The sequence below is a fragment of the Petaurus breviceps genome, unplaced genomic scaffold (assembly GCF_028583685.1).
Source record: "Petaurus breviceps papuanus isolate PSGF00001 unplaced genomic scaffold, PetGlider_PUasm1.0 84, whole genome shotgun sequence".
Taxonomy (NCBI): Eukaryota; Metazoa; Chordata; class Mammalia; order Diprotodontia; family Petauridae; genus Petaurus; species Petaurus breviceps.
This window is the reverse complement of record NW_027186645.1, coordinates 14862697-14885664: the sequence shown is the minus strand read 5'-3', so window position 1 is coordinate 14885664 and position 22968 is coordinate 14862697. Positions and strand designations below refer to the sequence as shown.

The 22968-nt window shown below is 38.7% G+C and overlaps 1 protein-coding gene across 4 annotated transcripts in view; it reads right to left on the bottom strand.

Moving 5' to 3' along the window:
• ST7 (suppression of tumorigenicity 7) overlaps positions 1-22968 on the bottom strand; it is a 290187-nt gene that overhangs the window by 47917 nt on the left and 219302 nt on the right. For all 4 annotated transcript variants that reach the window (XM_069107083.1, XM_069107082.1, XM_069107086.1 and 1 more), the window contains exons 10-11: positions 1707-1779; positions 94-196 (exon numbers count right to left, since the gene is read on the bottom strand). In XM_069107083.1, coding sequence (XP_068963184.1) covers positions 94-196; positions 1707-1779 — 176 coding nt within the window. The remainder of the gene's footprint in view (positions 1-93; positions 197-1706; positions 1780-22968) is intronic.

The following is a 22968-nucleotide window of genomic DNA, read 5'->3' as shown; positions in this document are numbered from 1 at the left end:
TATATACTGAGTTTATTACAGGCATGAAACTGTGGTCAGTGAACATTTCCTCTGATCTCATAACAAGCTCCATAGGGGATTTCTCGGACTTACTTTTGGCACGTGAGGATTGAACTCTACAGCTCTGTGAATGGCCTCTACTGCATTCATCTCTGCTGTGCTTAGTCCTCGCCGGGACGCAGCCTCTGGAGAGAACCTGAAAGGCAGAGGGACAGACAAACACGATTCACTTGGGGCTGTCTAGTAAAACATCCAGAAAGGCATATTTAGATATAGATATGAATCAAGGGCCCATGTAATCAAGCTGAGCCAATCACATATGCTCTCCAAACCTCCACAGTAAATGGAACCTCTGAGTGATCCCTTAGATCAAGGCCAATGAAAACCCCAGCAGAAGCAGAAAGCGTGCTTGCATCTAATTATGGCAGAAAGTAATTTCAAGCTGTCAATTTTCTCTCTCTAAATAGCTAATCTAAATTTCCTATGAGGTACCTGCTTAGGTGGGGGTAGAGGGACTTAAAGGGGCAGACGATGTAGGAAAAAGAGAAAACCATGTTACGTAAGAGTGAGGATGTTAAAAACAGAACTGGGAGAAATTTTAATGGTGGTCCCCAACCCAATGTCAGTGGCTGTGTTGGGAGTTAAGGTTGTTGCAGCATCAGCAGCAAGCGGGTCTGCTTTCAGCTGTACCGGCAGGGGGTGTGCATGCCCAAACTGTGGGCAAATCATCTGCCCCAGTGAATGAAAAAAAAAACCAGACCATGCAATCTCTTTCTCACCTCACACCCCACGGCTAACTCCAGAGCTGTACTTGGCAGGCAGACACCACAGGGAAAGCTGTGACAGCCCTAGCCCTGCCCTCCCAAGCTGGAGTCGCTGTGTAGGGAGAAAAGATGTTGCAGTAGGTACTGGCGATCTACAGGATAAAAAAAAGAATGAAAGAAAATTACTTCGATCTTGAAGTGCACACACACTGAACAGCAAACCTTTCTGAGAGCAGGAAAAGAAAACAGCCTCTGCCCTAACTGCTTCCCAACTCTAGAGAGGACTGAATCAGGAAAATGGCAAGCCTTGGTGAACTGAAAAACAATGACGCTATTTTCTTTCACCTGCCAGTCATCCTTGACTATTTTAACAGAAAGACTGTGCCACACTCACCTGCCTGAGTAACATGAACAAACGCCAGCAGGGAGACTAGCTGTCAAAATGAAGTGATGCTGGGGAGGACAGGGATAGTGGTGGTGGTGCTGCTGGTGTTATTTTATCAGTTTGTATTGAAGAGGCAAAGAATGTGTGACTCCCAGGCCCTCTGCCATACTATGGGTTTTCATCAAAACCACTATCTATCTTGGACTGGTGACGGAGGAAGATAAGCAAAAAAAAAAATGAAATAAAGGAAGGCACTTCATCCAAGTCCCAAGCAGGCCTTTTGGTATCTACTGTCTGGCGACCATCACTTGGGAGGTACTGAATTTGACAAGTGTATATAAATCCCTCCTTAGGGACTCACACACACTTACAGTACCCAAGGGAGATACGTTCTGTTCTGCTAACAGTGAAAGAAAAGATCAGCAGACTTTGGAAAATGCATGCTCAGAAGCAGCAATCTCATAGACTAAGAAAGCCTCTGGTGAAAGGGCTCAGAGCAACACATCTCTGTAAGTTGAGTCAGGCACTTATCTCAGCAGAAGTTATGATTCACTTACTTGTCAGAGACAGCTCTTGCTTTGAGCAATGCAGCTGTGTAGCATATTGTTGCCGATTTGGGTAAGCTTATATCTGTTGGGGGAAAAAAGAAAGCAGGAACTGATGTAAATTTTTAGAAACAAAGAGCAATTACTTTTTAAAAATACATTGCTATTTTAATCATGCTACTCAAACATTAAATTATGAATTATTTATATTTTAAAACAGAAGTAGGTTTAGATCGCTTTATGTAATAAATGCATTCCTGAAATCAACCTTTTGCAAATTCAGTATCTGAAAGGAAACTTAGTAGGAAACCTATTGTGAATCTTTCTGTAAGAAAATAAGCATCTTCTAATTCATCTCTTTTGGAAATCTGGATTTTCCTCTATTAATTTTACTTAAAGCAGCTCACACCTACAAATGAATAAACTCAGATAATAAAAAAATATGGAGAGAAAGTTATTCTCCCATTATTTTGAAAGGCAAAGGGGAGTTCTTCCTAGCTTAAAGAAACATCTGGCAAGCAGCATTCTACTTGGAACTTCTTTAGCATCAATGTAAGATGCTGACCTGGAAAGCAAAATCTTTTTTACTGTTCTGGATTTTTTTTTAGTGAACACTGCCCCCAAAATGTTTTTCTTTAGTGAACAGATTTATGTTGTATTTTTCTTTGAATTAGTTTTTTAATTGGAAGCATATAGAATCTCTGAGTGGAAGGGACCTTATGGGTCATCCAGGACAATTCAATCAATCAACAAGTATTTATTAAGTGCCTATTATTTGCCTCGCACTATGGATTCAAGTACAAAGAATTAAATGATCCCTACTTGCAATGAGTTTGCATTATAATAGGGAAGAAAACAAGTACATATAAAATATACACAGTACAGTGTGTATATGTGTGTGTGCACAAACACACATACAGGATTTAAATACAAGATACCGATACAACTGGGGCCCCTCAGTGGTGCAATAGAGCACTGGGCCTGGAGTCAGGAAGACCTGAGTTAAAATTTAGCCTCAGATACTTACTAGTTGTGTGATCCTGGGCAAGTCACTTAACCTTAATCCAGTGGAGAAGGAAATGGCAAACCACTCCAATATCTTTGCCAAGAAAACCCCAAACAGGATCACAAAGAAGCAAACATGACTAAAAAATGACTTAATACCAACTACAAATCTATATAATTAAGAGTCAATTAATAATGAAGAGGTATTAAAGAATACCTAGCAAATGGTCAACTAGCCTTTGCTTGAAGACCTCAAAATGAGATGGAATCTAGGACCTCTTCAGGCAGACTATTCCACTTTGGAAGAAGCCTGTTGGGAAGTTTTTACTTTATATAAAGCTTAAATTTCCTTCTTTTCAAACTTTTACCTACTGATATAATTCTACTTCACATTCTGCATCCAAGAACATTTACTGAGGGCTCACAATACAGAAAATGGAAGGCATCTCTAAAGAAACATAATTTCCTTCCCCTATAAATGATCTTTCCCTCTCTGTCCAGAGAGTTCCTAGGTTTTTACAGAAAGACCTAGAGTGAGAAAAGGTAAAAGATTAAGATTTGATCTAGAGGTAAATAAAAATTGATGCTGCTGACCACATAGATGACAATCAGTTCTACGAATGCTTCTTGGTCCCTTCTGAATATTTATTTTAAAATCTAACTAGCCCTAATGGTTCAGCATTTACAGCCAACTTTAGCCACCAAAACAGTACCGTATCTTATGGGAAGCTTTCTTAGACTAGAACATGCATAAGCATCCTAATAAGAGTTAGACCCTGGAAGTTCTCAGCCAGGATAGAAAAAGATTAATGAATGGATATATAGTGAAAGGTATTTCTTACATAGTTAGCTTCCATATACACAGAGGCCTAATTAAAATAGTAATAAAATGAAAGCCTCTTAATTAAGCAAAGGAGCACTTGAGAATCTCATCAAAGAAAGAAAAATCTTTCCATTTTCTCATCCAATAATAAAAATCCATAAAAGACTACTACATAAGTCAACTCTTCAAGAGGAAATCTTCAACAAAAAGGAGCGAAATTCCAATACCTTAATAAGAGTTGAGCAAGTCATAAAAAGTCTCAAACCAAGGCATTTACTTGCAACAAAGCTTAATAAAAATATATGTTCAACCAAAAATTTATAGCCAATCTAGACACAGTCTAAAACAAACTATTTAGGAAATGACAATGGAATGAATATCAGACATTAGGGGTCTGTTTTGTCTTTCTTAACATGTATAATTACTCAATCCAAAGTAACAAACTTGAATTTCCTGGTTTCTGATTAAATTATCATTAAATTTAAATCATTAAATTAAATTATCAACAACTCAAGGCTTACAGTTTATTTAAAATTTTGGGATTTAAGTGATGATAAATAGTAAAATTCTACCCTTGTCAATTTTCAGCAATTCAGTGAACATTTGAATATTCACTATGTAAGGCTCTGTGCTTACCATTCTAGTCTATTAAGCGAATAAAGATACCTTGGCAGGAAGTTGTCTATAACACTTGGAAAGCATTTTACTCAAAATATCTAGGAGGTAGTAAATGCAAGTGTTAATATTCCCATTTTATTGATGAAGAAACTAAGACTTGAGAAGTTAAGTAACTTGCACTTAATCACATAGATAGTAACTGGCTGAAGGAGGACGTCAATGCCCTCCTGACTCAAAGTCCAGCACTGTGTTCACTATACCACATGTCCTCTCGTTCAGCTAAACTACAAAGAGCTGCCTCTGTATCTTGCCTCCCCTTCCTCTCTTCTCACTCCCTTCTCAATCTGGCTTCAGTCCTTAGTCCTCTCTCCAAAATTACAATGATCTCTTATTGTCAAATCTGACAACTTGTTCCCCACCCTCTTCCTTCTTAATCTATGTGCAGTATTTCACACCATCTACCCTTGGATGCTCTACTTTCTGAAATCGTATTCTCTCCTGCTTTTTCTCCTACTTATTAGACTCTTCCTTGTGAGTCTTTTTTTCTTCTTTTTTTTTTGAGAGGGGAAGGTAGGGCAATTGGGGTTAAGTGACTTGCCCAAGGTCACAAGGCTAGTTGTTTGTGTGTGTGTGTGTGTGTGTGTGTGTGTGTTAAGTGTCTGAGGCTGGATTTGAACTCAGGTCCTCCTGACTTCAGGGCCAGTGCTCTATTCACTGTGCCACCTAGCCCCACCCCACCCCAGTCTTTTTTTAATGACTCATAATCCATATCTTCTTCCCTAAGTGTGGGTAGACCCCCAAGGCTCTTTTGGGGATCCTCTTTTCTCTCTACTGTCTCTCACTTGGTTATCTCATCAGTCCCCCAGGATTTAATGATTGTCTCTATGTAGATGTCTCCTTTATCTATACGACCAGGCTTAATCTCTCTCCTGAGCTCTTGTCTGGCCATAATCAGCTGCCTACTGGACATTTCCAACTGGATGTCTTTTAGGGATCTCAAACTCAACATGTTTAAAACAAACGTATTGTCTTTTCCCCTAAAGACCCACCCTTTTTCAGAAATTCACTATTTCTCTGTTGAGGATACCACTATTGATCCAGTCTCTGAGGCTGACAACTTTGGTGTCATCCGAAATGCCTACACTGTCCGTCACCCCCAGATCCAATCAAATCCTGCCATTTCTACCTTCACCACACCTATCACATCTGTCCCTTTCTCTCTAATTACACAGCCACCATATCACTTCAGGCCTTCATAATCCTTCACTCTGACTACTTCAGCCTCCTCACTGGTCTCTCTGCCTGCCTAGAATCTTTCTGGTCTCCAGGCCATAACTGCTAAAGAACCTGTACATGCAGGTGCCTAACAAATGCTTATCTGTTTGATTAACTTACATAGGTGAAAAACGAATGAGAGCATAAGTCACGTGTTAAGGTGTGGATCAGGAAAACCTCATGAAGGAGATAATATTTAACCTAGACGCTGAAGGAAGGACAATCTCAATAAGTGGCTTAGAGATACATCAGCAGGAGTGGGGGAAAATAGGGCCATTTTACCATAATGAAGGGAAGCGCTCATCAAGGAAACAATAAATAGGACCTTTAGTCTTTATTTTTTATGTTCCCTACAACTCTTAATAGTTTTCCTCTTTAAGGCTACATCTTATCTACTTTGTATGTATCTTGTATATATCCATTTATGGACATGTTGTCTCTGTCACTAGAATGTAAGATCCTTGTGGGAAGAGATTGTTGCTTTTTCTTTGTTTCCTAAGCATTTATCACAGTACCTGCCACATACTCAGCTTAATAAATGCTTGCTGATTAACTGAATGAATGCAGGGCACTGGTGGGAGACAAACCAGGAAAGGGAAGCCTTGAATCTAGGCTAAGGACTTTATCCAATAGTCAATGGGGAGTGATCAGAGTTGTGCATTAGAGAAGAGCCTGGGGCAATAATAAACACAATATTTTTAACAGGAGGCTCAGCAGTGGGAGACCAATGGTCACTGAAGCTTAGTGAGAGCATTTCAAGTGAGAGTAGGAGCCGGGACCTGTCTTCATAATATTCAGAAAATGCAGCCTGGCCATGGTGGATTTGGTTTGCTAAGTCAAGGATAAGTCCTTAAGGGAAGAAACTTACTTCTTTTTTTCCCCCTGGGTTTCTAGTACTTAGCATAGTACTTGCCTCATAATAAATGCTTAATAAGTATTTGTTGAATGAATTCATATAAGTTCTGTGAGGGTTCTGGTCATTTGGAGCAAATGCTCAGCAGCTGTATCATGTATTTGGGTTCGATTAAATGCAAGGATTTATTTAATACATATCAAGTGCTGCAAACAGTGGAATATGTACTGATTTGGGACTCAGAAGACCTGGGTTCAAATCCCACCTCTGATGTTTAATATCTCTGTGACATTGAGCACTTCACCCCCTTGGACCTCGGTACAAATGAGGAGGCTGGACTCAATGTTCTCTGAGATCCTTCCCAGATTTCATATCTCTCATCCTGTTACCCTAAGATGGGGAGAATACCATCTAATGTGGTCATTAGATCATGGGTAAACTGTGAAGGAGGTTTATTGGGAAAGTACAGTAGGCTTGAACTATAAGGGTTTGGGGAATGAGAATGAGATGAGGAAACAGAGGCACTTTTTCTTTCTTAAAGTTTGAAGGTGAAAGGGAAGAAATATGAGATGGTTATCTTAATGGGATGCCAGGGTCATGGAAAGCTTTTTTTTTTGTTGCTATTTTTAAAGAATAGGTGTAAAGTTGAGATGGGAGGGACATCAGTATGTGTCTGGTCATGTGTCATGAAGCCAATAGAAAGAAGTTGAAGAGGTGGATGAAAGAAAGGGTAATACATGGATCAAGATCCCATGGGAGGGATGATCAAGTACATACATAGGTGGAAGTGTACGCCTTGGAGAGAAGATCAAGGACAAAAATTAAATTGGAAACTTAATTGTAACAATCAGATAGGAGTCAAGCGTCAGAACTAAGTTAAGAACTGGGAAATGTAGATAAGGTCTTTTAATGCTGTCTTCTTCTAACATGAAGATTTATTTACATGGTCATCTTTTTACTAACATTTTTAGAGCACAACTAAAAGTTCTATTTAGGACTTCTGTTAAACAGCATTTTATTTTGCTTTTATTTTCTAACAAGAGGTTGATGAGGAAAAAAGGGCAAAGTCAAAATTATGTTAAAAAATTAAAGTAATTAAAAAGATTCATTTGTATTTTAGAAGGGAAATAGCAAAACAGAAACTATCTGTGACATATGCTGATTTAACAAACTGTATATGTTAGTAACTACTAAATTAAACTTTTTAAAGCTCCATTAGGAGAAGCAACATGACATAGTTGATAGCTCATATCAGGGCCAAAAAGATCTAGGTTCAAGACTGTTTTTGACATATATACCTATGAAGTGCTGAAAATAATGAAATATGTACTAGCTATAAGTGGGCAAGTCACTTATCCTCTGTCCCCAAGCAATTCTAAAACCATAAGTAACTCACAGGTGAGTTGTTGATCTGGATTGAGGGAGGGAGTTTTTTTTCATAAGAAATCTGCCTAGGTCAATGAAATTACAAGTCCAGACATCTCCTCCAAAAAATGTTTCAAATCATTTTTACTCTACTAATAATTCTGTAGTCTATAAAGATCATGGAAAATATGGAAATTATTTCAAAAAGAACTATTTGATGTTTAAATTTTTCAAAGTTGCCAACATTTAGCAAAGTGTGGGTAAGTGTTTATATCTATATTTGTATTCAATTATATTTAATGGAGAAAAAAGTAACTTGCCCAAAATAAATGTACGAAACTTATAGTTATAAAGTATTTATTCCTGGGTTACAATGTATCGATAATTTCTCATAAAATTATGACAACATATTCCAGACTGGTATAATTAAAAAGGCAGGTATTCGTAAATCTGTAAGGGGCGGGGGTGGTAGAAGGAAGGAGAAAAACTGACAGTTGTGATAGTTAATGTTGTCCCTGTTGGAGTATGTGCCTGCCACAGAACTGTCAAATCATGAAGTTTGCTTTTGCCTAGTAATACCTGCCATATGAATCTGAGAAAATATCTGTGTATTTTGGCTCACATTTCTACAAGCTGAAAGAACACTAAGAATTAAGTCATTCCTATTTAGAGGAAAGTTAGTAATTATGAGCTGGTTGCCCCTTATGGAATAGCTTATTAACTTGTTTTAAAAAAATAAAATGAATTCTGAATTCCATTGCTTTCTCTCTCTTAATTATTTCCTATTTATCCTGTACATAGCTCGCTTTGTATATGTTTGTTTGCAGGTTATTTCCCCAGTTGAAATGTGAGCTCCCTGAGGGCAGGGACTATCTTTTGCCTCTTTTTGTAGCCTCCACGCTTAGCTAAGTGCCTGGAACATAATAGGTGCTTACTAAATGTTTACTTATCGGTCTCTCTTCCTCAAGTCTCTCCCTTCTCTAATCTATCCTCTTCACAAACTGTACAAGTGGTTTTCTTAAAGTACAGGTTGGACATGTTCTCTTATTCACTTATTTCCAGGGGTTCCCTCTTAAGAACATAAGAAAAACTCTGTGGCTTTTAAGGCCCTTCATCACTTGGCCACAATCTACCTTTCTACGTATCCTCATTAAATACCGCATCCATTCACATTAATCCATGCTCTAGACACCCTAGCTTTGTGGTTCTCAAAGACAGCCCTCTATTTCCCCTCTATCAGTCTTTGCACCAGCTGTCTCCCAAGGCTGAAATGATCTCTCTCTTCAACTTCACCTCACAGAATACCTTACTTCAAGATTCAGCTCAAACACCACAGTTCACTGGAAGCCTTTCCTGATTCCTCCAACTACTAGTGCCCCCCTAACTACCTTTCATTTATTTTGCATTTATTCTTTATGTATGTACATGTTTTCTGGGAGAATGGAAGTTCCTTGAGAGCAAGACCTATTTCATTTTCGTCTCCCCCCCCCCCATTCAACAATCCCTGGCATAGAGCAAGCACTTAAAAATGCTTTTGATTGGCTGAATTTCCCTATTAAGCTTTTTAATGAGTTTGACTGTCACTAATACCAAAAGAAAAGCATCCACATGAATTTTGATGCCAAGGAGACAGAGGAAGGAAATTATTGGATATCTCCTAAGTCTGTGAATCACAGCAATGACAAAGGATACCAAATGCATTTTCCTCACTTAAAAAGTAGAATTGATTTCCTTAGGGGCATGAAAACTCAGTATTAGCTCTAATGTTCCACTTGGCATCCATCTATCTGTTCTCATAACAAGTGTTTTTCTGGAGAGGCCAAATATTTTCCCCCCAAATGTCTTCAATATGAGCATGTGAAACTTATGCAAGTTATTTCATAATAAAGTGTAATCTTGTGGTCAATTCACAGACTAATCCTTCTCTCCTTGACTCTCCTGTAAGCTAGACTTCCCAACTATTTACTTCTCTTATATCTTTCTGATCTCATTCCAATTTATCTGCATTTTTATGATCTCTATTAGCATACTAAGAATTTCATAGCCAGTTTATACAGCTAATCTCCTCTATGCTATGGATTTGAACCTCATCACCATCAAATCAATCTCTCCCTCTTCCCCCACCCTAACTTTGTCAGCCCTGTGTATTCTAACACGTGTACAGGAAGAAGGGGACACCCTTCTCACCAGTCAGAAAAGCCAAAACAATAACTGGAATCAGTGGAGTAATACTAATATTGTCATGTAATATGAAGAATATTGGCTCTGCAGTTACATGTCCTGAGCCAATACATCATTCACACTTTACCCACTTCAAATACCTCCTAAAGACTCACTTCAACCACAGAGGTATTCCAGGATTTCAAAACACAATAAGAATGGCTCGATTTATGTGAACATGGTTCACAAATTACTCTCATTTACTTAACTGTGTTGGTGGCATGTCAGGCAATTAAATTTACATCAGAACTCAAAGGCTATTTCAGATTTTAAGTTCAGTATTTGAAGTTAGCATTAAATAAACCATAGATTTGATTTATCTGTAGCTGACATCTTTTGTAGCCATATTCATGCAATTACAAATGAGGCTATGTCTTTGAGGCTTCTGAAAAGGAAAATGGTTGAAATATTCTGTATAACATGGAACAATCACAGAATCTTAAGAGTTGAAAAATGAACGTGGATATGATCTCATTTAACTCTTTTCAACGCAGCAAATTTTTTTCTACAAAATCCCTGACAAATGATCATCCATCCTCTACTTGAATCCTTCCACAGGCATTGAGGTCGCCCATTCCAGAGCTGAACAACTCTAATTAGTAAAAAGCTAGCTCTTTCTTATTTGGAGATGAAATGTGCCTCCCTGTAAGTGTTGTTAAGTGAAGTAACACAGCTTAGTCCATAATCTCTTCTGCACAACAGCCTTCCTTCAAATTATTTGCTGGGAACCATCCTATCTGTCCTAAATCTTCCTTTCCTTAGTTTCCTCACTTTTTTATATCATGTGTCTTCACAGCTCTTCTCATCTTGGTCACTCTTATCTAGCACTACATTTTAATCTATGTCACTCTTTAAAATGTGTGCCAATTTGACACAACATTCCAGAGGAGGTCTTCCCAATACAGAGCATGGTGGGACTACTATTTCCTTGATTTGGATGTTATATTTCTGTTAATGAAACATAAATTTGCATTAAGTATTGGCCAATTACATAATACTGTTAGCTCATATGGAACTTGAAGTCAACTAAAATTCAGTGCTTCAGTTAATCCTCCCAGCTTTTTATCAATTACCACCTTAGCACTCCTTTTGTATCTTCACGCAAATTGTTGATTCAAATATTGATTACAATAGAGCCCTAAAACAATACCACAGAGCTCTTTCTAGGCTGGCACTGGTCCATTAGTTACCATTCCTAGAGTTTGTTGCCTACGAATTAATATTATTATCACTTAGCCCACATTTTTCCATCTCCAAAAATGTCAATGATTTGATGAAATCAAGAGAAAATATTTCTATGGCATTCTTCTCATCTATCAGTCTAATAAACCTTAAAAAAATAAATGAGATTGGTTTGGTATGACTTTCCCCTTAATGAGCTCATGAAGACTACTAGTTAACTACTTCTTGTTTTATTAAGCAACCAAAACATATTTAATAATCCTTCCTAAAATTCTGTCAGGTATTAATATCAAGTTTGCCAGTCTGCAGTTTTCAGAAGCCATCTTTGTGTTGAAAACTGGAAGAATATTTGCTAATCGGTAATCTTTAGCTACCATGTTTCCCTGATAATAAGACCTATCCCGAAAATAAGCCCTCCCCTTACTGTGTAAGATTCCTCTAAAATAAGCCCTCCCCCGAAAATAAGACCTACTGAGATTGCTACTGTAGTGAAGGTGATCCCCTGCGCTACACGCTACATTACAGTACCCTCTGTATGCACCGTTCCCCCCCCCTGTGAAACGCACGCCACGCTCCGAGCTGCATCCAATCAGAGCTGCAGCAGTGAGCGCATCATCCTGTTCTTCCCCAGTGATTTGCTTGCTGGTGCCATTGAGAGCAGTGCTGCGGAGGAGAGCTGAGGCAGGACAACATAAGCCCTCCCCTGAAAATAAGCCCTCTGGTGTTTTTCTTTCCAAAAAAAAAAATAATAAGACAGTGTCTTATTATCGGGGAAACACGGTATAATTTAGAGAAAATGATACTTCCAGCCTATATCTGGATATTTTATTCTCCCAACACTGAGACAACTAGCTTCTCTGATTGCTCTGTAACCTGTATTAGGAAAAGACTGTCTATGAATCATGGACTCGAGAGTCAAAAGACTGGGTTTGAGGCCTAGTTCCATGACTTATTAGCTGCCCATTACTGACCAAACCACTTCACCTATCTGAGCAACAGTTACGTCTTCTTGTATTTGTTGCATACAGCACCTTCTGAGTTGTGTCTGCTTCCTTCTGTATAAGTTTATGTCTTCCCACACTCCTCAGAACTCCTATGTATCATTTCTTACGATGCAAGAGTGTGATTCCATGATTCCATCCCATTCCTATATCACAGTCTGCTTAGTCATTGACTAATTAACGGGTATCTACTTTTTTTCACCCCAGTTCTCTGCTAACACAGAGAGCAACACTGGTCACAGTCACTTATTCTAAACAGTCTCAAGCTTTTCCAAACACCTCAGCTACTGAGGTTTTAGGACAGGTTTTTCTCTTCTCAGTTGCCCATGTCAGGTTTAAGGCTGAATTAATTCTCCAAGGTTAAAAGGTCTTCTGTGACCACAGGAATTGAAGTGGCGGTATCTTGCTTAGTATTTTAAGTTGTAAAAATCTAATAAAGGGATTCTGTTCTTGATGGATACACACATAGTCTCCCTAAACCTGTCCCACCTCTAAATTTCCTTGTTTCTCTGGAGGATATTGCCATTTTTTTTTTTTAAAGCACTCGGGGTTAAGTAACTTGCTCAAGGTTACACGGCCAGTTATTTCTGGGTGTGATGCTAAGTATCTGTGCCTGGATTTGATCCCCAGGTCATCCCAACACTGGAGCTGGTGCTCTTACTCGCTGAGCCACCTGGCTGCCCCTAAGCAATTGGGGTTAAGTAACTTGCTCAAGGTTACACGGCCAGGTGTTTCTGGGTGGGTGCTAAGTGTCTGAGCCCAGATTCGATCCCCAGGTCATCCTGACACTGGAGCCGGTGCTCTTACTTGCTGTGCTACCTGGCCGCCCCGGATATTGCCATTTTTAATGACCCAGTTTCAAACCCCTAGTTACCCTTGATTGATTGCTTCTCCTCCAATTAGTTCTTAAGTCCTGGTGTTTCAATATCCACACACTCTCCCTCATCTGATCCCTTCTCACTGGGCCACCATACTAGTACAGACCCTGGATTATTGAAATTACTACCTAACTGTCCTCCAGTTTCATTCTTCTCCTATTTGTTCCTCATACATATGCCAAAATAATCGTTCCACGGCATAGATCCGGCCATATTACTCCTCTGCTAAAAGGAAAAAAAATCTTCAATAGCTACTTCCTTATTTTGTCCTACTGCCCTTAGAATAAAACAGAAGCACCTCAAGTTTGAGTGTAAGGCCCTGCACATATTGGTTTCTACTTGTGTTTTCTGCCTAATTTCATATCACACCCATCCCATCCCTCCCCTCTCTAGATTCCAAACAAACTGGGTATCCAGCTGTTCCCTAAACACTCCACTGCCATTTCCATAAACAGTCAGAATCTGCCACCTACATATGCCTAGAAGGTTCTTCCTTCTATCTATACTTCTAAACCCTGGCTTTCTTAGGTTCATTTCAAGTTTAGCCTCCTCCAAAGAAGCTTTCCCTCATCCTCCCAGGTGTTAAAGTTCTCCTGCTCCTTAAATTACCTTATATCTATCTATGCATTCACAAGTTGTCCCCCACCAGTAAAATATTGGATCTAGACTGTTTTGCATTCTTCTTTGCAAGCCTAGAGAAACTCTGCACAGAGTAGGCATTTAATGAATGTTCTTAAGTTAATATTCATCTTTTGATATCAAAACAGTGTAACTTTACATATTTATATGTTAACCTGAGCATCTAAAAATTTTAAAATTTAAGATGTTCTACGGATATTTTAAATCCAGCAAGTCCAAAATTGAACTCACGTCTTTCCCCCTCAACTGCACTAACCCTAACTTTCCTATCAGTGTCATATTACTTATATGTCTTCCCAGTCATGCAGGCTTGAAGCTCAGGCGTCATTCTCTACTCCTTACTCTTTCTCAGCCTCCATATCAAATGTGTAGCTAAGGCTCGTCAGCTTTGCCTTCAACACATTTCTCACATAAGCCGCTTTCTCCTGACACTGTCACCAGCTCACTCCTATTGTGCAGTAGCTTTTAGGTTGGTCTCCCGGCTGGAAATCTCTCTCCATTACAGTCCATCCTGCACACAGCTATCAAAGGGATCTCACCAAAGTATAGGACTAACTATGTCATCCTAGGCAGTAACCTCCAGTGGCTCCCCAATACCTTCAAACATAAAATCCTCCATTTGGCTTTTTGAAGCCCCCCATAAGCTGGCTCTTCCCGACCTTTCCAGCCTTCCTCCACCTTGCCTACAATCCAGTAACACTGCCCTCCTTGCTGTTCCCTCACCCAAGACGCTCCATCTCCCAATGCTGCATTTTCACCTGAGGTCCCAAATGCCTGGAGTTTCTTCCCTCCTTGTCTCTGCCTCCTAGTTTCTCTGGACTCCTTTAAGTCTCTGTTAAAATCCTACCTAATATGAGAAGTCTTGGTGTGGCTAGGTGGCACAGTGAATAGAGCACCGGCCCTGGAGTCAGGAGGACCTGAGTTCAAATCCAGCCTCAGACACTTAACACAAAAACTAGCTGTGTGACTTTGGGCAAGTCACTTAACCGCAATTGCCCTCCAAAAAGCAAAAAAAATAAAAAATAAAAAAGAAGTCTTGCCTCATCCTCCTCAGGAGTGCCTTCTTTCTGAGATTATTCCAAATTTATCCTGCATGTATCTTGTTTGTACATAGTTGTTTGCCTGTTGCCTCCCCCATCAGATTGGAATCTCCCTGAGGGCAGGGATCAGGGTTTTTTGTTTTTTTCTACATCCCCAGCACTTAGAAGAAGGATTCTAGGCAGATTGGTCTTCACTTAATTGATGATTTGACTTAAAAACCAAACTCATAAATTCAACAGCAGCAGTCTGCTTTTCCCACATTTCTGAAAGTACTTACTCCTTCTCATCTTTTTAGGATGACTCTTTTGTTATACGTTTAAATTTAAATGGCACAGCTAAGTGGTACAATAGATAGAGTATAAGGCCTGCAGTTAGAAAGATCTGAGTTCAAATGTGGTCTCAGATACTTAACTGTCTATGGGACCCTGGACAAATCATTTAACCTCTCTTTGCCTCAGTTTCCTCAACTGTAAAATGGGATAACAATGGCATCTATCTCAGGATTGTTATTAGGATCAAATGAGATAATATTCATAAAGCACTCAGCACAGAGCTTGGCACATAGGAGGCACTTAATGAATGTTTGTTAAATTAAATTTTTAAAAAATACGTTATTGTACTTTTATTCAGCATATTACATTTTAAAAATTCTTTTAAAAAAACTTATTTCCTTTTCGTTCACAACATTCAGCTCCACAAGTTTTTGAGTTCCAGATTTTCTCCTCCTCCCTCTCCTCTCCCTTTCCCCACTATGGTGGCATGTAGTCCAGTATAGGTTGTACAAATACCTTCCCATTAAACATTAGTCAAGTTGTAAAGAAGAGGAATAATCAATGGAATGAACAAGAAAGAAGAAACAAAACAAGAAAGAGAGAGAGCAAGTAGTTTGCTTCCATCTGCATTCAGACTCTCTGGATGTGGATAGCCCTTCCTATCGTGAGTCTTTTGGAGTTGTCTTATAGCCTCAGCACAATAAATTTTAAACCATTTAAGTCCTTCCAAAAATAAGTGGGGTATGCATCCTAAATAAGGAAGATATAAGCAACCCCTTATCACCTCAAAAAACAATTTTTCATATCACTTAAGTTCTAAGTTTCTACCAGTTCAAAATATCTTTAGAGGATCAGTGGACTGTGGTGATGGCAATTTTAAGAACTATTAGGAAGCTTCTGACCTTTTTTCATTTTATGAGATGTTTCCTGAAGTGTTTATCTTCTTGTTGTCTATATGATTTCTAGGGGAAAGCATGAAATAGAATTGGTAAGGACAGAGGAAACTTGGGTTCTAAATGAAGAGAATATTTGAAAGAGAAGCTGAAAAGGAAACAGTAGCAAAAGGCAAACAAAAAAGAAGCTGTAGCTAAAGACTAGAAAGGCACGCCATGCATTTTCTGGGTTCCCTCAGATCCTATCTGTAGTTGGGGCATATGTGAAATTGAGAGTAAAAGCAATCTTGTTAACTGTAAATCTTTTGATCTTCTAGAGCCTATAAATGGCTCAATGAAATAAAATTAATTTTAAGTAAGTATATGTAATGCAGTGTAAGACTGTGGCTTGGGTGAGTCCAGGGAATGCCTAGTAGAGACATTATTTAGATTGGGTATTAGCTGGAATGAATGAAATGGTATTTGGCCTTGATAGTTTATTTAACCTCTCCCAATTTCTCCATCAATAAAATAATGATAAAGACTGTAGAGTTGGAGCTGGAAGGGACCTAGGAGGTCATTTAGTTCAGTGGTGTCAAGTTCAAATAGAAACAGATCCTGTGCTGGCCCGCATACTGACCCAGAAAACTAAATTAACATTATTTATGTTGAGTCGTAGTTTTATTTATGTTGTTAAACACTTCCAATTATACTTTAATCTGGTTCCTCCTCACCTTATTTAGGAGTTTTGCATCTCTGATCTAGTCCAATCACTTCATTTTGCAAAATAGGAAACTGAGGCTCAGATATGTGAAGGGTATTATCTAAGGTCATACATATAACAAAAGTCAAGCTTTGGACATTGGCCCTCTCTTCCTAACACCCAAGTTCTTTTCTACTATATCATGCTGCCTCTCAACTATTATATAAATCTGTAGGATGGTTCACTATGAAATTCTTCATAATTTGGGCTATTTAGTGTGTTTCTAAAATTATGAGAGGAAAAAAAAAACATAGGAGATCTCTGTTGCTGCAGCAGCATTGCTTCTCTAGTTCCAAATCATCTCCTACTATCCAATATGAGCTTTTTTGGTTCAAACACAATTCAAGGCCAGTGTGATGTCAACTAGAGGGGAAGACCTAGGGTCTGACTTCCCTCCAGAAACAGAGGGGTGTTTTCCAAGAACTTCAAAGGCATAAGAAACCTAGAAGTCCTGAGAGTTTCCTCACTCGCGATGAAGTTCCACATGGGCCTTAGCAGTTAAAAATTTTTTATTCCAACAATGCCCAGAAAATTTCATCTTTTATTCAAAGGCAACGACCAGGCCACTGTGATCCAGATGTTACTCACTTTTTCTGAGCTGGATTATTACCAGCCCTGAGAATGTCTCTGAGGGCCCCACAGAAGCTGGACCTAGGGCAAAACTAGCAACTCAGCAACTCACTTAATGGTGGCAGCTAGCCAATGAGGCCACATTATCTCAGTAAATTATGACAATATCCAGATAAGGACTGGAATAGGACCAACAGTTTATATTAAATAAAACCCAGATGAATTTGGTGAATCTGAATATATGTGTGTGTATATATATATATATAATCAAATGTATCTATACCTCCATACACATGACCTAGGCTAGGGCATAGTTTTAAAAGTACCTTATATTAAAAGATGCTGGTCTAATGTTACTTTTCTATATAAAAGTTGCTGAAATGGCCTACCATCCATAGTCAAGATTTTTTATGCTGATGGATCATCCTAGTATGTGACAAGACTATAGTCTTCATTTTATAATGATCTGTAAGGATTGTTGGTAGATTTTCCTTTAGGTCTCAAAACAACTTAGTATCTGGTCAAACTATGCCATTTCTAGTAGCCTCATATCTACAAGCTTATTTCTATACCAACAGATGGACCCCACGGTTACCTTAGAGCTATTCTCCTTTCCTATCCCTGGACAGAATGTAGAAGACCACTTCTCAGTGGCGCTCTGGAGGGTTTTCATACTTCTGGTAAAATGTGGACTGGAGGACTTCTGAAGTCACTATGAGTTTATTATTCCTCCCACACTTGCTAAGTATGCCACAGTCATTCATTCTTCAACTATATAGATCAATGAATTGAGCCCCACTAAGGTCGTTTTGCCTCATTGGAGACTAAATACATTTTGGACCTTTTTTTCTATTATATTACCTTGCTATACATGCTATAAATTCATCTGGAAACGAAATTTAACAGCGGCCGTGGGTCTTGGGGCCGTGGGCTAAACAGCCATATGGTAATTGGTATACCCTTAGATAATTCCGAAATTCAATCTTCGGAGGGGCAGTACTCTACTCCTCCCACCAGTTTCCATCTTGGCTTTGAGGAGCCTCTCTCCTGGGCTATGAGTAAAGGTAAATCATCTGGATGGCTGTCCCCCTCCTAGGTTTGGCACTGTATCCCCCACATTCCACTGTCTTCAGCATTCCAGGTTTCCCTCAAAGGATACTAGTTAGCTTATGAGAATTCTCTCCAGCTCTGATCAGCAAAACAGAACCCATAGAGTATCCCCTATCTATCACACTGATTTCTGTTTCCGATGCCCTAACAGTTACTGGAATCAGGAGGAGGAGTGGGAAGATGATTTCCCATTAGTACAGATGTTTTCCTGATGTCTCCAAGCTTCCTGCTATCCAGGCTTCATCAGGAAAACACGTGAAGCTCAGGAAGACGGTGATGTGGCACAGTGGCCAGAGGGCCAGATGGAGAGTCGAGAAAATCTGAGTTACAGTCTCACCTCAGACCCTTAGCAAGTTGTTGAAATTCTTTCAGCTTCAGTCTTTCCATATGTAAAACAGGGATAACTACACCTCCCTTACAGGACTGCTGTGAAGGGCTTTGTAAACCTTAAAGGCATGGGGGACTGAGAGCCCAAGAACCTGGCTTTCCATCTCATCTCTGCTACAAATCCAAGCTCTGCCAGTGACTAACCACAGAACCTCTGAGTGACCATGCTTGGCTTTGAACACATCAGATATCTCGCTAGGCCTCGTTAGCTGATTTTGAGAAATTAATAAACCAGTCTCTGAAGATATCGTGTCCTATGCACTGTCACCACACTAGTCGAGCACCAGTTAAAAGCATACCCTCAAAACAGTGTTTTTGCTTTGCACCAGTGACAAATTCTGAGGAGTAGTAATGGCTAGGTTAGGACTGTGTGCTGTTCATAAAACCTACATTATGTGACCTCAGTAAAACTTCCTATAATGGTCTACTGGCTACTCTTGGCTTATTTATTTTATTTTATGATTTTTTGGAGGGGGAAGGTAGGGCAATTGGGGTTAAGTGACTTGCCCAAGGTCACATGGCTAGTTTTTTGTGTTAAGTGTCTGAGGCCAGATTTGAACTCAGGTCCTCCTGACTCCAAGGCTGGTGCTCTACTCACTGCGTCACCTAGCAGCCCCACTCTTGGCTTATTTTCACAAGATAGTGATTCACAAATGACCTTCTTAATAATAACAGCTAGCATGGATATAGCACTCTAAGGCCTGAACACAGAATTCATTAGATATTATTTCTGAGTGTCAGAAATATGTCTTAAAATGGTACTTATGAAACAGAGTTCAGATATAATTACTGACATGAGCTGGCTTGATAAAAGTCAATTAAAATGGTATAGGAGTCTAGATGCAACTATTGCACGTTTATTATATCCTGGATTGTTTAAAAAAAAAACCCCAACAAACCAACCTAATTCTCCCTTGCAGTAGATAGTCTTTACTCTGAGAATTTGGGACATCTGACTAATGGATTAGAGCAGTGATCCAAAAGACTCAGGCCAAGTTTTTTTTTTACCATTAGTGGAAATGACCACAGTGCTGAGGTAGCTGGGATGTCCAGATGGGCCACTTCTTTTCTGTCCACAGTAACAACAGTGGCCTCTTGAAAAAATCCATGGCACTTTTTCAATGCTCCAAATGTTAAATAAAGATGAGACTCCAGAGAAAACAGAGTAACATCTAAACATATATATCTATATAACTATGTTTGCCATCAGATCCAGTATTACTTGTATAAAATTTAGAAAACATCAGTTCTGGCTTTTTCAAAAATATTTGTTTTTATTGTCATGCTGTGACCAGCAGTTAACAAAAGGCCTTAAAACAGAACATGAAAGAGGTATTAAAAACACTAGAAAAATTCAAGCCAAAAAATCTTTAAACTCGAATTGAAGAATTAACTTTAAGTAAATACATAAAAAGAAAAATATTCCAATAATTATGATTAAAACAGGAAGAGAAGAAATATGGGCAGTGGATAGAGAGTTGGCCTTGGAGTCAGGAAAATGTGGGTTCGAGTTCAGCATTAGTAAAGGAAAATCCTACCTGGGTGCTTCCTATAGTGGTAAAATCACAGGTTTAGTAAAAAAAAAAAACCAGCAAGAACACCTGCCAAATTAAAATCCCAATCTTTGGGCTGAAATTTTAATTTTAGCTGGTCTTTGAACTTTTAAAGAAAAATTAAGCTTATGTCAATTTTTTTATTAGCTTATTTCAAAAGAAAGTTATGATGACTTAGTGGTCTTCAATATTCTGTATATCTATGGTAGAAGTTAAATGAAGACAAAGATGCCAAAATCCAAATGAAATTAATAGTATAGTTCAATTTCAAAATATTAATAAACACATTTGGTTAGGCCTTGGAGAGGAAAATTACTGCTCAATGATGCTTCCAAAGAGAGACAAGCAAGTATAGACATACTTTTCCATTCCTTACTTGTGACTTGACTAGTATGGCATAGTTGACATTACATTCGGTATAATTTAGATTCAAAATGGAAATATTCAACTGAATACATACTCCTTAGCATCACCTAATATATAAGGAAAGCAAGATCTTGTGCAGGTTCTAGCTAGCATGTTGACAAGCCCACGATATGAGGTCTTTTGTGCAGCAAAAATTTAAGAAATATAAACAGTATAATAACTCTGTAGCAGAGGCTACTAAACAAGGAATATAGAAACTTGAGAAAAGGGAAGAAGCTGAAGACAGTTAAGTGATTAAAAAAGAGAAAATTGAAGAGTGTGGGGATGGTAAATAAAAAGTGGCCTTTGAGATTTATAAAAATTTGTAGATTTGTAAAAAGTGGGGAACATACTTAGAAACAAAAACCAAATTGGATGGAGACAGCTTTCCAAGGGGATGGGGTGGGAAATGCCAAATATAACTTAGTCCCAGGGGCCACAGAGTAAATATTCACTAAAGGAAGAGTTTATCCCTATTACTGGTCTGGATCAAAAATGCAAGGCTGAAATAAAATTGAAGAAAAAGGGGATGGTAGAAAAATACAGTTTACCTTACTCCATTCCTAGAACATGCTGTTTACTTTTTCCTTTCTTTAAGAAAAAAAAAGATTCATTTTTGGCAAAAGGCAAGAATTGCATTGTGTCATTTCCCAACATAATATTCAAAAAATTCAGCCACCTGGCAAATGTTATAAAGAAGGATCACTGTACCCATAAGCCATCCAAGAAACAGCTACCCAATGGGCACATTCCATTTTGCAAAGATAACATACAATCCTGCTGCTTGGGTGTGGTTCTATGGGGAGGTGCAGAGGCTTGGATTCAAAATGTTGTCTCCAACATCATGTCTTAAGATGATGACATTTGAACCATGAAGCACTAGGAAAAAAAGGGTGTCTCTTTAAGCTCTATCTTTAAAAGTCCTGAGTCCTATATAGAGCTCAGGTAACCAGCCATCAGAAGCCCACTGTATGCTTGTAGTTCTACTTAGGCTTTTCAACTTTTCTCTTACATCCACACTAGAAAAAACAGTACTTGAAAGTACCCATCTCACCATGAGGGAACAAAACAGAGACATTTTTGCTTTTTAAAAGCTGAATCCTCAAGAACAGTAACTTCAGCAGCCATAATCAATTCTTCTGCAAATAACAGAGCCCTGTGCCAAGCCAGAGCCAAAAATCCCCTTTAGAATTCAGTCGTGGTTAGGTCATCTGTACTCTATTGACAAATGCTGAACTCTAAAGCTATAATGAGGTAGCTGAGCAACAGAATGTGTCCTGATACTAATGAGGCTCTTTTTCCATGAATAACGAGCATGGACATCATCTCTGTTGCCAGGTACACAATATAAACAAAGCTGAATACAAGGCACTTGGTATGGCGGGCTGTCCACTTACAACAACAGAAGTTTTTCAAAATATGAGCCAAATTTTTAGCAGAGGGTGGGACCAGCTGTTTTAAGGAATAATTTGAACATATGTTATCAGAATCCAATAAATCAGCTTTGGTTATAGCTGAGTGAAGGCTGTGTAGTGGGACAGAGAGAAACAAGAGATAGAAAGCTATGAATGAGTTCATTTCTTTATACTGCAATCAATCTTACCACACATAAAGCTGATGAGTTTTGTAATGAGCTGAGACTCTTATGAAAAAGAGCCTTTTGAGACTTGTGAATCCCAAGGGCCATACCGGTTAAATTGTTATTTCTTAAATCTTGATATGTAATGTAAGTACTGTGCTGTATGTGGAATGCATATACTATGTTGGAACTTTGCTCTAATGCTGGTCCCAAGAGTGGAATTCAGCCAAACGAAGGTCCAGTTGGTCTCTATTCATTTGGAGGTGGAGGGACAGATGAGGATGGTTAATTATTTATTTGAGATCCTAAAGGATCTGAAAATAAGGTGTATTTTATCTTTAAGTTAATCCTATGAAGACAGAGACCCAAAGGACAGCAGTATAAAAAGATGCCAAAGTATAAATTATCTCTGTTATTTAATCCCAGATATTCAGATGTTTTTGCTTTAAAGTAGACAATGTTTATTTTTCTTTTTGAAATCAATTATGGGCTATATAGTCTATATGTTATTACATGGGATACTTGGGTACAATGAGGCAGAATGAGCACATAGTGTGGGGTTACAGGTTTCTGTCTTTGCTTTTCCAAATCATTTTGGGGTTTATGTTAAAAACCAGTGACAAATCACAGCCTTGCTGTATCTTCTTTTCCCATTTTAAAAAGCAGGATGTAATATGACTATTTAAATCAGGAGACTCTTGAGAAATGATAGAACAAGAGCTCCTCTAGAATAACGAAAACTAACACTAGCAAATCTTGCAAATTAGATACACTTGGATTCAGAGAATAAAAGATGAGCTGTTTGGACAAGGTGGCATGAGATGGGAGGCACAAAAAGGGTGAGCCCAGCACTATAATTTCAC